General features: G+C 47.3%; 1 protein-coding gene across 1 annotated transcript in view; it reads left to right on the top strand.

Moving 5' to 3' along the window:
* Positions 1-2440: 2440 nt before the first annotated feature.
* camk1db (calcium/calmodulin-dependent protein kinase 1Db) overlaps positions 2441-16342 on the top strand; it is a 51470-nt gene continuing 37568 nt past the window's right edge. Inside the window, exon 1 of the mRNA XM_056282683.1 lies at positions 2441-2879. Coding sequence (XP_056138658.1) covers positions 2785-2879 — 95 coding nt within the window. The 5' untranslated portion in view covers positions 2441-2784. The remainder of the gene's footprint in view (positions 2880-16342) is intronic.

Below are 16342 nucleotides of genomic sequence, written 5' to 3'. Positions count from 1 at the left end.
TTCTTCCAGATGAGTAGGATTTAAGCCAAGAGAGAGCTAAGCCAGAGACACCAAAATTGCAATTTAATCTGTCTAATAGTATAAAGTGATCAGTGTTGTCAAAGGCTGCACTGAGGTCCAGTAGTAGAAGCACAGAAGTGGAATCAAGAGTCCATAGCTAGTAAAAGATCGTTCGCCACTCTGGTCAGAGCAGTTTCAGTGGAGTGACAGGTCCTGAAAGCCGATTGAAAAGGTTCATATAGATAGTTGGGTCAAAAGTTGTCGATACACAACTCTCTCTAGTACTTTAGAAAAGAATGGAAGATTAGAGACTGGTCGACGGTTATTAAGAGACCCTGACTTGAGGTGCGGTTTTTTTAAATAGAGGCTTAACCACAGCTGTCTTAAAATTGCTGGGAACAATGCCAGTAGTAAGTGATAAATTAACAATGTTTAGCATTGTAGGTCCCAGGAAAGGCCAGAGGTCTTTAAAAGGTTTTGCTGGTAAGGCGTCAAGTAGGGAAGGAGTTGGTTTAGAAGCTGGCACGAATTTAGTCAAAGTATCAAAGAGAGTATCAAAAGCTGTAATAATTGGGACTTTCAGTGACTCATTGTATAGATAGGAATTTGGTAAGACAGGATCTGCAGGAGTAGCTGGAGTTGAAGAACTAATTTTGTTTAAGATCTCATCAACCTTATTGCAGAAAAAATCTAGAAATTCATGGTGAGGAGTGTGTCCGTATTGGGAAACTCAGAACTGCATCGCTGCTCCTTGCAGATGATGTGGTTTTGTTGGCTTCACCAGAACGCGACCTCCAGCGTGCACTGGGGTGGTTTGCAGCTAAGTGTGGGATGAGAGTCAGCACCTCCAAGTCTGAGGCCATGGTTCTCTACCGGAAAATGGTGGATTGCTCCCTCCAGGTTGGGGAAGAGTTGTTGCCTCAAGTGAAGGAGTTCAAGTATGTCGGGGTCTTGTTCACGAGTGAGGGTAGGATGGAGCGGGAGATTGACAGGCGGATTGGTGCAGCATCAACAGTAATGCGGACGTTGTACCGGGCCGTTGTGGTGAAGAAGGAGCTGAGCCGGAAGGCAAAGCTCTCAATCTTCGTTCCAACCCTCACCTATGGTCAGGAGCTTTGGGTAGTGACCAAAAGGGTGAGATCGCGGATACAAGCGGCTGAAACGAGTTTCCCGCATTGGGTGTCTGGGTTCAGCCTCAGAGATAGGGTGAGGAGCTCGGACATCTGGAGGGAGCTCGGAATAGAGCCGCTGCTCCTTCGCGTCGAAGGGAGCCAGATGAGGTGGTTCGGGCATCTGATTAGGACGCCTCCTGGGCGCTTTCCTTTGGAGGTTTACCGGGCACGGCCAACTTGGGAGGAGACCCAGAACTCGCTGGAGGGACTACATGTCCAATCTGGCCTGGGAACGCATTGGAATCCCCCAGGAGGAGCTGGAGGGCGTTGCTGGGGAGAGGGACGTCTGGAGTGACCTAAGTAGCTTGCTGCCACCGCGACCCGACCCCGGAGAAGCGGCTGATGATGAATGAATGAATGAATGAATGAATGAATGAATGAATATGAGAACAGACCTCACAAATAAATGCATTACTGACAGTAACAGAACTTTGTTATGTTGGTGAGTGAATCACGGGAGACGAACGAACTGCTATTTCACTTTATTTAGCAACACCTCGCTCTCATCCAACTTTCTGTTCTCGCGCTGCTTGTTCTTCTTCTGTCCCCTTACAGCAGTCCCTCTCCGCAATCGATCGTCTCACAGCGCCATCCAGTGGCGATGGAATGTGGTTTCCACAAACACAACACACTTCATACGGAAGCGGTATTCAACAGGGTACATTTGAGAGTCATACGTGTGTGCAGGTTTTCCTTCCCACCCAACACCATCTGATCTCACCGATGAGCCCTCTGTCTGGTTAAAGGTGACATCAGCTAGTGGTAGTGGGTTGGAGAGAAAACCTGCATACACATGACTTGGGTCTGCACTGCCATCCGCCACGGATGTCACGGGTTGCTGCTGATGGAGGACAGATCGGAGCGTTTTAGTATGCAGACGACATTTACAATGCTGCCGCTTGCTGCACGATCGCATCCCTCTGTCCGACGTGCACGATGACAACAGGTTTACCGGTGTCGCGCGCGCGCACACACACACAAACTCCACGGGTCCGAGGTGTTATTCTTGGTTTCATTCTGGAGACAACATTACAAGATACACAACAGTTTCTGCAGGTGTCTGTTCCATTTTGGTGCAATGCGAACGCTTTAAAAAAAACGTCCGTTTACCTCCACCTCTCTGTCTGTCTGTCTGTCTGTTTCTCACTGGCGGAGGATCAGCCTCCCACTTTTGCATCGTTATAACAGAACCCGAAAGGGCGGTCGGTGTGTGTGACTCAACAACGTGCGCTGCGAGGTTCGTTTTCAGACGCCACCGACTTCTCCGACCGTCATCCTGCAAAAGCAACCCGTGCGCGGCGCGTGCGCGCGCGCATGTGTGTGCGTTCAACTATGCGAGCAGACTGAATCGCGGGGAGGCTCCGAGTCCGCTATACGTCAGACAGATTAGTCAGACGGCAGGACTTACCTTCCCTCCCCGCAGTGCGTACGGGGCTGAGACGAGCGGCGCGGATCGCCGCTGACGGATGGCGAGGGGATCCTTCTGACAAAACAAGAGAGGAAGAAGTACCGCCACTTTGGTCTGCGTGGAGAGAGAGAGAGAGAGCGAGAGAGAGCGCGCGCTCACGACCTCCCTCCTTCCCTTCCTCGTCTTCCTGCCCCCCGGTGAGACATGGCGAGGGAGAACGGCGAGTCCGGCGACGGATCCTGGAAGAAGCACGTCGACGACATCAAGAACATATTCGACTTCAAAGAAGTCCTGGGAACGTGAGTAGCGACGCGGCGAGCCGCGAGAACGGAAACTTCCCATCCTCAAGTTGCGCCATGTAGCGCCAGTCAATCAATCAATCAATCAGTCAGCGAACCAATCAAACAACATCGACCGATCAAACTCCGCCGGTGTTCCACGTCGCGTCCGTTAAGACGCGGCGTCGTGCCGCCCCGCGCTACCGTGTCGGTGCGTCACGCGCTGTGTGCAGATAAACGCTCGCTGACAGCTGTTGAATATTCCCTCGGTCGAGGCGAGCAGAGCCCCAATGGGTCGCTGCTTTTTGGAAAACAAACAAACAAAACAAAACCGGTTATTTGAAAGGGAACTGGGTGATTGATGTCGCAGCTGTGGAGTGCAATACTTGTCGGTGGGGTTGTATTTTAAACGGAGTTGAGTAGGGGGGGACATGGTGCGTGTCTCAGTGTGTCACGCCTAATTTATAACGAGAGACGTAACTTTCAGATCTGTCCTCCAGTGGCGGCTGGGGCTAAAAAAAATTGGGGGGGGGGCGCAATTTACCTTGGCGCAGCACACCTGACAGCTGCTTTAATGGCCACACGGTCGCCGTTATTAAGAAGCACAATGCAGCCTATAGATCTCATCAGGGTTCGTAGACGGTGGATGATTGACAGTCGACACGAGGCGTGGTGGTGGGTGTGAACATGATTGACAGCCACGGGAATTGTCCGGTCACATTAGACCAAAAAAAACATTAAAACAATACCAGTTCGCTGCCAATGGAAGTGGGAGTGAATGGAAAATCGGAAGAAGCCAATCAGACAGCAGCCTTAAGTCACCAAAAGTTTGGGGGCTTACATAAGGTATCGTTTGGCCGGCGCCCCTCACCCAGGAAGTATGTGTGTTCAGACAGAAATCAACCAAATACCACTTGGAACCAATATTGAATGGCTGCTGACAGGCACTCACAGCCTGAAAACACTTTTATTTCACAATTATTTGCATTATACAACTAAATTATATTTAACATGTTGAAGCAGATTTTCATCTCTTGATGTTTGAAGGGGGGCCCCAGCCAGGGGCGGATCTACAGGGTGGCAAGGGGTGGCAGCTGCCACCTCTGGGACACAGTCTTGCCACCCCTGTTGCCACCCCATTTATAAATCAGATAATGTGTTTTTAAAGTATATTTTATGTACATGCATGGTGAAGGTCAATGAGACCCGCACCAAACTCATCTCAAACAGAAGTCGCCGATTTAGAATCCCCCTCCCCCTCACAGGCGCGGATCTACGGGGTGGCAAGGGGTGGCAGCTGCCACCTCTGGGACACAGTCTTGCCACCCCTTTGCCACCCCAGGAAAAAATCTCTAGATCCACCACTGGCCCCAGCGCCCTGTACTGGCCAGCCGCCACTGCCTAGTAGTGGGTTATTCAGTGTAAAATCTAACGACAAAACGGACAGAAGGGCCCAGTTTTTATTGCACAAATTGGGGGCCCCCGCCAAGCTAACATAAGACTGACCAGTACATAAGGTCCCTTTTTTTGTTTTTTACATGGGTCCACTGTAAAACAGACAGAAAACGGGAGATTGTATTGTAAATACTCACTAACCCAACACTTGAACAGAGACCTTGGTAACAAATTGTCTGGTTTTATGACAACGCCTAAGGCAGAGACACTTATTCTCCCCGTGAGGGTGCTTAAGCACACTTACAAGGCTGATGTGGACTCTGGGCTTTAGTTCCCATGTTTTCTTAAGTTAGAAAGCAAGAGTTTGGGTCTACTTAAAGACCTCACAAGTTTATTCTCCCGCGCTTGGACAGATGAATGCCAGAGTTTATTTTTGGGCCCCCAGAGTTGGCTCTGCTTGACTCAGTGTCTTTTTCTACAGCGGGTGAATTATGAGGAGGAGAGTTAGCACTAAACGTTCTTATGAGAAGTTCCCTCAAATGGAATACGCAGAAGATGGGAATGTTGTAAAGCATAGCTGAGAGACAGACAAGACATGGGCCCCACTGTGTGCTGCGATAAAGCAGATTTATTTCATGTTTATTTGGAAATCCGTCCACAGTTCAATCTGTGTATTTTTCTGGTTTCATTTCTTGGGGGTAGGACCCATTGCCATCTTTCTCTTGGCTTGACTGGGAGGAATTTGATTGTGTCAGTGTTTGTTTGTCAGTGTTGGGTGGGAGGGCGGGTGAGTCTCCCTGGGGAAATTTGGATTTTTTGGCTTGGGAAACTGATGTCAAGCCAAACCCCAAAGTAAAGGTCACTGGCCGATGCGGTCCTCAGGAAACTGGACTGCGAGTCCCCATTCATAAAAGTAAAACACAGTGTGAGCGTGGCTGTTCCATATGATCAGAACGACACGTGTGCTGTGATGAACCGCTGTCACAGCACAACATTATAGTGACACGTCTCTGTCCTCAGACAAAGATGTATGACTTGTATTTGGTCTCTTTTTTGGGGGAGGGTTATTATTATTATTATTATTACATCCCGCTACTACTTTCCATCAGCCTGTAGAACCTGCTAAAGCTGGTCTACGTGACCAGAGGCCTTTTTTTCCCCTCCGCCAAAGGACAGCAGCTGCAAAATACCGTTGGGTTTCTGATTCATAACGCTGCTGTACTTGACACATTAGCTGTTCCACTCAACAATCAGAGGGTTCTGAATGCAGGCAGTTTCGACTCCTACCACCACCCCCACCCTCCTCCACACCCCGCCCCCGCCGCTGTCATGTATCTGTGAAGGACCAGTGAGTAACACCAGTGAATCGTCATGACTTTATTCTCTAAACAACGGCCAGGTTTAGAGATGCAGACACCCTCGCTCACTGAAACACACACACTTCTACAGAACTGATTCGCTCACCACTCTTGTTTTCATGTTTCCCAGCATGCACTGTTCTGTTTTATGAGTTTTGGAATAAATCCCACTTTAAACACAGGCGTCTGTGGCCTGGGCTCTTGCTTTATGTATCGGCGGCGGCACTCCGTGCCAGGTTGCAACAGGTCACCCCCAGGAGCCTAAAAGCTACCACACTGCTGTCCTCCCCCACCCCCCTTCATGGCTTTACCAAGGGTGATGGGAAGGGTGGGAGATTAAGAACAGACTGATCTAGGAAGGAGGGCAAGCAGCAGAGGAAGAGATGTAGATTATCCTCCCGGCTCTCCACCCCCATCTTCCTTACAGCTTGTTCCTCTTCAGGACTCCCCTTGTTGTTATGCAGAAGGGATCATCCCTTTGGAGCGCCCTTTACTTCCTGGCAGCCAAAACTTCCCCCAACTAACTCCAGTAACTCCTTCTTGTGTCATCCTCTGTGTAATCTGGCACTGATTCCCTATTGACGGTGGTATGTCTGAAGAGTCATATTGTTGATGGCAGCACTAATATCTTTTCACTGCCGACATCAATTCCAAGTACAAATCTTAAGTATAGGCCAATACCAAGCACTGAACAATAGTATGGGGTCAGTGGGCAAAATAATTGAGATATAATCTTCTTTTTTTTTTTTAAAGAAGTGCAGGCTTCCGTGTGCCAAAACTGCAGTAAATCAAGCCATTTTGCGTTTCTTTATGAAGTTTTATTCATGGTTTTGGTATTGGATTTCAGTGTTGGGTATCTATCCTTATAAAATCTATCAGTTTTAATCTGGTATCGGTCCAATATTGGTATTGGTGCATCCCTAGTGGTATTCCAATCTTCTTTTTTTTTCCCCGTTTTTGTCGACCCAAGATTTTATATGAAAAACAATGCACTTTGCGATTCAGGTTATATGCAGAGAAATACCTTAGATTTGGATTTTTCTGTGGAGTTTTACCCTCATCTGAGTCGAGGGTTGAAAGATAGACGATGCTATGCATTGTTGCTTACTAAACTAGAGGAGTGCCATAGTAGAGTGCAGATCCCTGCCAGGCATATCTCCCCTTCTCCGATATTCGTACCTGGTGACAAACCAGCCAAGGAGTTAGCAACCAATTGCGGTATAAAACAAGTCTTTCACTCGTGTGCTAGCGATCCACCGGCATACTCAGCAAACTGGATTATCCACTCTGATACCTCCCAACTGGAGTATTCTCTGCCACGATTTCAGGACTATCCCCGACATCTCTTTTGGACCTGTCATCCTGCTCTGGCTTTGCTGCTGCGCCGCTGCTGTGTCCGGGGCTGGGTGCGTCCTCCCCAGCCTCAGCAGCAAGCTGGCACTCCCCTGTTGCTGATATGGTGCTCATAAAATACTTTGCACTGGAACCCCCGAAACCTCATCATCACATCACTCCGAACTCCCTCGCTGACATTACATCCCTCGGACTCTTGCGCCGGCACCGTTATGCCCAAAGGGCCTCCTGATGTAACTTTGCTTACTCAGATCACGCTATCCCATCGGTACTGTCTGACAGGCATCCTCTCGCACCGTGACGTCGACGTCGTCACAGCAAACCACACATTCACACTGGCAAACTGAGGCCCCTGGTCTGTGTTGACAGTGTCGCTCCTCCCACATCACCTGCCTCAGCATCTACAAACAACACTGTCATGTTCATGTTCTTGCTGAACACTTGCTCCCTAAAAAAAGCACTAATCCTTGACATCATCAATGACAGAAAAACTGACTTTCTATGCTTAACTGAGACATGGCAAAATCAGCAGGACTTTGTGACACTCAATCAGGCCACACCCCCAGGCTCTGTGTATGTATAGAAACCTCGTTCCATGGGTCGTGGTGGTGGGTTGGCTGTTATACATTGCGCTGACGTCCTGGTTAAAGAACTTCCAGTAATCAATGTCTCCTCATTTGGGTGTGTTGCTTTCACACTGGCTCGGTCAACACAGCTCCAGGTGGTCCTTGTCTACCACCCCCCCCTAAAACCTCCCCTACCTTCATGTCTGAGCTATCTGAGCTACTCGCCCTTGTCTGCTCCGTATCTTCATCTACACTCATGCCAGGTGACTTCAATATCCATGTGGACTCCAGCAGCTGCATGTTTGCCGCCGAATTTCTGTCACTGCTGGACTGTCTTAACATCACACAGCATGTTCAAGGTCCCACCCATGCCAGAGGTCACACGCTGGATCTGGTATGCTCTACTGGTACAACTCCCTCCCATCTGCAGTGCCTGGACCTAGCTGTATACGACCATCATGCGATCCACTCTACTGTTCCTGTCCCCCTGCCCAGTAAGTGCCCAAAGCATAACATCACGTTCAGGAGCATCAACACAGTGAGTGCACCAGCCCTGACTAACAAGATAGCGACCCATATGGCCTTAGAGCCTCCTGACACCAAGGTGGATGGCTTGGTATCCCACTTCAATGCAGCCTTACCCCTCAGCCCTTGACTGTCTTGCCCTCCTCAAAACCCATGCTGTCTCGTTCTCCCGTCCTGCCCCCTGGTTTACCACCGAATTTTACACCATGAAGGCCACTGGTCATCAACTGGAGAGGCTCTATAAGAGGTCCGGCCTTACTGTCCACCTCGAGGCATTTAAAGACCCCGTGAAGAACTATAAAGAAGCTGGAATATTACTCTACTCTCATTGGCAACCAGCAAAATCACCCTAAAATGTTGTTCTCCACCGTCATCGCTAAATCATCTGCTTTCTTTCGCCAGAAAAACATCTCCAGACTCTGGCCATCACTCTCAGACTCCATGGCAGAGACCCTCATCAGTGACTTCATCATCCCATCTGGATTATAGCAATGGTGTCCTGTCCTTGGTACCCAGCAAAGTGATGGACAGGCTTCAGTATGTGCAGAACTCAGCTGCCAGGGTTCTCACCCACACCAAGCCCTGGCAGCACATCACCCCCACCCTTGTCCATCGTCACTGACTCCTGGTCAAGTCCCGCGTTTCCTACAAAATCCTCCTCCTCACCTACAAATCCTTCCATGCCTTTGACCCCCAGTACCTATCAGACCTCCTCCACCCCTATATTCCGTCCCGGAATCTGAGGTCCACAGACAGGCATTTTTTCCATCCTCCACACCAGCCTGCTGACTTTTGGGGACGGAGCCTTCAGTGTGGCAGCCCCCCGCCATTTGGAACTCTGTCCTGTCAGAGATCCGCAATGCTGCGTCTTTGGTCAATTTAAAAAAAACTCTTGAAAACTCACCTGTTCATGGTCTCTAGTCACTTCTATCACCCACAGCAATTTTTGCTATTTTTCTGTTCTTGTACTATTTATTTTGTTTGCTCCACTATGTGTAAAACATCCTTGGGCCACTTGAAAGGTGCTGTATAAATTTAAGCTGAGAGAGAGGTCCTTGATCAAACAGTCATAATTGTGCTCAAAAATTTTTAGGCTGACGGGCCCAGTAGTTATGCAAGATTAGCAGCACAGTAGTGTGCTGCTAATCTTGCTAATCTAGAGTGCATAATTTTACAACTCAAGTACCCCTTTCCTGAAAAACTCGAGTTCTCGAGTACTCGTGTGTGTGTGGGGGGGGGGTCGTACGGGAGGTGTCTTGCATCAGTTACAAGACTGCTGCTATGATGGGGCTGGTCTCAGCACACAGAGCAAAGCATAAAATATATGATATGAAGAGCTGGTCTTACCTTAGTCTTACTTTACGCAAACGCAGTGTTGAAGTATGGATGATACCGACAATATTTTAGTTATTGTTACAATAGCTGAAGATAGAAAGTTCAGTCAACAAAGTGGGTTTTTTCACTAAGTGTTTTTATCAGGGGCGCCGGAATGGGGGGGGCCACTGGCCCCCCACTTTTACCCTCTTTCCACATTTTTTTAAAGTCAGGAATCCCTGTATCCCGCTAATGCCCCTATATTGCAACACTTACGGTAAAAAGACGTTTCAATCATTCCCGTCCGCTCTAAGAAATTAGGTCAAATAAAGCACGCAGACATATACCGCTACGCTGTGGGCAGGCAGCACAAAGAGTGGGATTTCAAAACTGAATACAATGTATCGCTTAAGCGCTCAAGCTCAGCACAGAACGCTACATTGAGATCGCCCAACTGCAACAAAGTAAAGGGATGGGGCGGACACGTGTCTTCAATAACGTGCTTTATTGTATTAAAACCGCAGGCATACGGAGCTGCGCTCCGCTGTGCTCTTATAGCCCTATATAGTACACCCCTGCACACGCATCTATATCATTGTTGCCCGCCCCCACTTCTGAAATGATTTCAGCGCGCCTGGTTCTTGTTCTATTTAGATATGGCTGCTTCGTCTACTGGCGCCGTCCTTCCTCTTGTTTACCGAGGGCTGTACGGGCCTGGATATACTCCAGAGCGGACGGCTACGCGGACAGCTGCGGACTCCGCGAACGCCGTAGTACTTCTGTTTATATTGCTTACTGGAGTCCGCTTGGCGTACGCGTTTCGCACATGCGCAGTAGATCGGCGTTACGTATTTCCGGGCAAAATGGCGACATACGTGCAAGAAGAAGAAGAAGAAGAGCTGCTTTGTTTGTTGTATTTAGCGCCATTAGAGAGAAAAAAGAAAAATGGTGTGTGCGGCCGCTCAATCGCAACAGGACCAAGGAAGGGGAGTTCAGCACGTTGGTGCAGGAAATGCGTGTAATGGACGAGGAAAAGCACCATCAGTATATATATATATATATATATATATATATATATATATATATATATATATATATATATATGAATTTGTGCACATCTGGTTATCTTTGTAGTGTTTTAATGACGAATTATGAAGATGAGGGTAACGACGGACCTCTTCACACAGCCTCTCTTTATAGTCGGCGTCCATTTTTGTTTACAAGCGCATGCGCAATTGCGCCCTTGTCCGCGCGGACGCAAAAAAAAAAGGAGATACGCGGATGTCCGCGCGGACCCTACGCGTACACCCTCTGATGACGAAATTTACGTCATGCGGGCCCTTGCGCTTAGTTGGAAACTGGGTGTGCGTGAACTGGAAACAGAGCGCGTGAGATGAGCAGACAGATAGGCGCACACATGGACAGAAAAACCAGTGTTTCTCCTGCCATCATAAGACTTTAGTTTGCGAGATTAGCCGCGGACAGACTCACACACACAAACCTGCGCGCACAAGCGACCAAACGTATAATTCCCTCCAGGCTTCTGCCTGGCGGGGATAATTGTCCTGTTTTTGGAGAATGTAATGTGAATGTAAAACCCTTTGGGAGCATAACTGTGATTTAGGGCTATAGAAATCAAATTGGCTTGACTAGATTTGAGCTCGCATTGGTGATTGATCACCACAAGAGTGTGGCGACTTATTGTTTTTCCCCAAATCAATAGCTGTTTGGAAGTAGGAGGCCAGCAGCCACCGTCTGGCGATGCCTCTTCCTCCTTGGTGTCAAGTGGTAGCTATTGTGAGCTAATGAGATCTGTACCATCAAAGCCAGGCTGCCTACATGGCAGGCAGCTGTCTCAGGGCTAATTTCAGGGCTTTAAGCCGCTGATATTCTAAGGGAGCAAAAGTAGCCTTGTTGCGGACTCCTTTGACGGTCCCAGAAGCGGGAAGTGATTTAAATGGATGGCATAAAGCAGGGCGGTTGCTCATATCAATGATGCTGAGATGCAAGGCTTTGATTCTGGTAGCATCTAAATGCCCGAGTCACTTGGCATTCTTAAAGAGTACACATATGTGTGTGTGTGCGTGTGTGGTGAAAATGGGGGTTGTATCAAAAAGTAAAGCTGCCCCAAAATGTTGAAAATCTTCCCCTTTTGCACCCCTCTTGAGTGCTTTGTCGTGTTTTTGATCCAGGTTCTCATTAAAAGGGCTGTCGTCTGGTCCCCCCTCAGGGACTGTGTGGGAGAGTGGTTTCCTGTTACCTTGGTTTCCAATACAGGGCCAAAGGGGCCCATCCATCCATTTCTCTTTTCACAATTTTTATTGATTTTCACTACACATTTTTATGCACATACACATGAATATATATGGAACTACATAACCATAAATGCATTATACCTAATCCATATACATAGATTAGTACACAGATTGCACATATATGTTGCCGTACATATATTATTCATAATACACACGTAGAAAAAAAGGAAAATAAACAGACAGCCAAAAAAAAAGGGGGGGGGGAGTTCTCTGCCGCCTCAATCTAACTCTAATCTTCCTTATTGAGTGGGATTTGTAAACTCTTGTAATAGTCGAAAAAGGGGCTCCAAATCTCCATGAACTGAGGTAAATGGCATGTTTACATGTGCTTTACCTTTAAGGGTACGAGTTTCTGGAGCAGAACCAAATAGGGCGCGTATGGGGTTAGGGGGGGAATGTCTTTTTGAAGCATCTTGCTGTAGGCGTTAAACATACTGGTCCAAGATGTGTTAAGGTTTTGCATGACCAGAACATGTGTGTGAGATCTGCTGGTTGGCTTTTCCAGCGAGGACAGGAAGGGTCTGCATTAGGGAAAAGATTTTGCCAGTCTAGCATTGGTCAAATGTGCTCTCAAAACAACCTTTAGCTGTGTTAAGCTGTGTCTTGCACATGGTGAGGAGGCGTGTGTTAGGCCAAGTGCAGCCTCCTGGTCATCATCCGTCATTTCCCTTCCAAGGTCCTCTTCCCAAAGTCTCCGAACAACTTGCGATGAATGAGGGGACATATTACTTATTCTGCCATGAAAAATTGATATCAAGCCTTTGCAGTCTGGGGATAAAGAGAGGATGTGATCGATTGTATTGTTTGTTGGCAGATTTGGAAAAGAAGTAATGTTTTTCTGCGCAAAGTGTCGGATTTGGAGATATCTGAAAAACTGAGATTTTGGCGGATTGCCCAGTTGAGAAAGTTGTGTAAATGAACCGAATTTTCCATCAACGTATAAATTAGAAAGTGACTTGATTCCCTTTGAGAACCAAACTCCAGAGGTGGAATCAGAGGGACCAGGGTGGGAAGTTGTAATTATTCTGAATAGGGGGAAGGACTGATGTCGTATGCAACTTAAAATGCCTCCTAAACTGTGACCAAATTCTAACTGAATGGCACACTATTGGGCCTCCATCCATTTCTACATCACTGCCAGTTCATAAGATCACTATTTATTATTTCTTGTTTGTTTAACAAGGAAATTGATCAACCGTATTGGGCAGATATTAAGGCTGCAGAATAAAATGCAGTTTTCTTCTTTTCTTTTCGTTGCTCACATCTTGATTTTCCTAGGTGAGTCAAAATGAGCCCCACAAGCGCCACAACTCCCACAAACTCTGGATAGTCGTCGGGCGGAACTTAGGTAAATGTCGATGAAGAAAAATCTTGAAATGGATATCCGTAATCTACTGCTTTTGTGTTTGAATTTGTCTCTCTCGCTTTGGTTTGTTGTTGCTGTTCATATCGTTGAACAGAAGAGGTCAGGAATCGAGTAGAATTACAAAGCTTGCTTCTTTCTTTTTTTTGAGGATTTTTTTTCCTCCCCGTTTTTCTCCCCAATTATACTTGGCCAATTACCCCACTCTTCCGAGCCGTCCTGGTCGCTGCTCCACCCCCTCTGGCGGTCCGGACAGGGCTGCAGACTACCACATGCCTCCTCTGATACATGTGGAGTCGCCAGCCGCTTCTTTTCACCTGACAGTGAGGAGTTTCGCCAGGGGGATGTAGCGCGTGGGAGGATCACGCTATTCCCCCTAGTTCAGTTCCCCCTCTCCCCTGAACAGGCGCCCCGACCGACCAGAAGAGGCGCTAGTGCAGTGACCAGGACACATACCCACATCCGGCTTCCCACCCGCAGAAACGGCCAATTGTGTCTGTAGGGACGCTTGACCAAGCCAGAGGTAACATGGGGATTCAAACTGGCGATCCCCGTGTTGGAAGGCAATGGAATAGACCGCCATGCCACCCGGATGACCACAAAGCTCACCTTTTTAGGTTTAATCTTGTAATTTGGTATCAATATTGTGGGTTACACCTGTTTTGATTCTTCTGTCCTCTTATCTTTTTTAATCATTTTGTTCCGTTTTATTTTGTTACTCCTCGCTGGCTACCATGTAGTAATTGGCCATGGCCTTGTAGAGATCAAGATGTGTGGCTTTTATAATGGCTAACCAGCAAAGTTAGCATAGCTGTATTGGCCTGGCTTGCATCACACATGACATGGATAAAGAGCACAATTATAGTAAAAGCTTTGCTACGAAGAATCTCTTACATAAATGGCCGCCGTTCCCTGGCTTTTTTTAATCACAGCATGACAGTAAAGTGCATCATGAGCAGTGGATGAACTTGTATCATGAACTTGCTTACTCAGCTTGATGTGTTTTTGGTTTCACCTCTCGTCATGACATCTTCAGTCACATGGATGTTTAGCCAAACTGAGAGAGAGAGACAGAGGGGGGCACTGTCACAACTTTGGGGAGTTATGGCATGGTCAATGGCCATGACACCCCCCCCCCCAGACACACACACACAAATACACAGACTTGTGTTCTTAAAAGACAAATTTGCTTTATTTGAATATTTTTAAAGGGAGTGAACAGGGAGGGCTTTCCATCAGGTGTCAGACTGACACCAGATGGAAAGCTCCGCACTACCATCTCCTGTTCTGTTCATTGATCAGTTATTGTTAAGGAGCCTCTTTGCCCCCCACCCCAAAACAGGCTGACTGAATCAGAAATGGTAGCCAGTCTGAAGCATATTCTTCCCATTTTCTTCACATCATACCGATGAGACTTCTTAATACTCTGCAAGGCAATGCTGCATAGGTTGTTGCACAAGTGACCGTTTGTCTTCATGTCTCCTTTGCCACAGTGCATTTACTCATTCACTCTCCTGTTCGTTCCCTGTGTTGGAGAATGTAATGTGACTCGGCAGCCTTCAGACACTTAAATGTGATTTTAGGGCTATACAAATAAATTTGACTTGACTACAGTTGCACACAACTGCTGTGAGTCATTCTGGGAGATGGAAGCGTCCCAGGCAACATCATGCTCTGTGGTAATGGTTTGTAGAGGATGCCAGTTGGGGTGGCAGTTACCAAATTAGGTTTTATGCAAATATGAGACTTCAGGAACCCCCAGATAGGTTTCAGTAAAAAACAAAAAAAAAAAAAAACAAAAAAAAAAAAAAAACCCTGGCTCCACAGTCTCTGACACTTTCTGTATTTGTCAAACTGTTGATCAGCATGAGCTCCTGTCAGGGGTTGAGCCGACTCTGAGAGATCCCGCTGATTATCTGTCGTGTTTGACCAACAGTATGGTTTGACACAGAGCTTATAGCCCAGTAGGTCTGCCGCCGAGTCCTTGGTGCTGCTTTTACAGCAGACTGATGATACCCCCTGTAGTGATATAACGCCATGTATATCCACTGGAACTACACTAGGTGTTATGTACTACCCGGACTGTATGTATGGTTATTACATCTGCCTACTGAGCCACGATTAAACCTGATTTCTATAACCCGGTGTGGTCATTGATCCTCGACCAATACTACCCCAAGTATTACTTCATGGTGGCAGCGGTAAAGTACTCTCTATGAAGAATGAAGATAGACTGATAAAATTGTCCGTGGATAATTTCTGTCATCATTCAAGCAAGAGTGCGCCGGAGCTGAGCTAGCCGCAAAGCTAACTAGCTAGCTAGTAACAGGAGACGTCATGGCATCGCATCTACCGACGATGAATTGGTCCGACCCGGACCTGGGTGAGGCAATTTCACTGTATAAACAGAAAATGACTCTGTATTTAGAAGATGAAGAAATAAATGGCGCAGCTAAACAAGCTAGGAAAATATGTCGTGGAATCGGAGATGAAGGATTAAAAAGACTGAACGCCAGTGGTCTCACCGATGATGAAAAGAAAAAGCCTGCCAAACTATGGGACTTCTTTGAAAAACAGCTAAAGTTGAACGTAAATTTCAGAATCTATAGACTGCAACTGATGCAACACAGACAGAAACCAGATGAGAATATTGATGATTTTGTGACCAGAGCCAGAACACTAGCACAGAAATGTCAGTTTTCAGACGAAGAGCTTAACGAGCGTATGATTGAGCTTATTATTGCGAGCACTCCCCATGATGCCCTGAGGAATGATCTATACAGCAAACCAAAAGGATATTCCTTAGCAGAGGTTCTGGCCGAGGGACGAAAATATGAAGCCCTGACAGCAGGCAATGAACAGTTAGACAAACTTAGCCTGTCACACAATGAGAGAATCCACGCTGTGGACAGGGACCGCATATGTCGAAACTGTGGGAGAAGCCACAAACCACATCGATGTCCTGCATATGATGATGAATGAAATGCGTGTGGTGCAAAAGGTCACTGGGAGCGGTGCTACAGGAAGGCCAAACGAGAGTGCCAGGAACACTCCAGCCAGAGCAGGAGCGGGGGAAGTAAGTCCCACACACCACAAGACAAACAGCACAAGCGCAAAACCTATATAGACAAAAAGCAACAGAGCAGGACTCGCATACATGCTGTAGAGAGTAGCAGTGAAACAGACAGTGAGAACGAAAGTACTTACCAGAAACAGTTCCACTCCATAACTATCAGTGAAAAGTGCATGCATAGCATAGACAGCAAGCCGGCCAGAGAGGAGGCGTACACAGTCC

Source organism: Lampris incognitus, chromosome 6 (genome assembly GCF_029633865.1).
Source record: "Lampris incognitus isolate fLamInc1 chromosome 6, fLamInc1.hap2, whole genome shotgun sequence".
NCBI classification, from domain to species: domain Eukaryota; kingdom Metazoa; phylum Chordata; class Actinopteri; order Lampriformes; family Lampridae; genus Lampris; species Lampris incognitus.
This window is presented reverse-complemented; position numbering and strand designations above follow the sequence as displayed.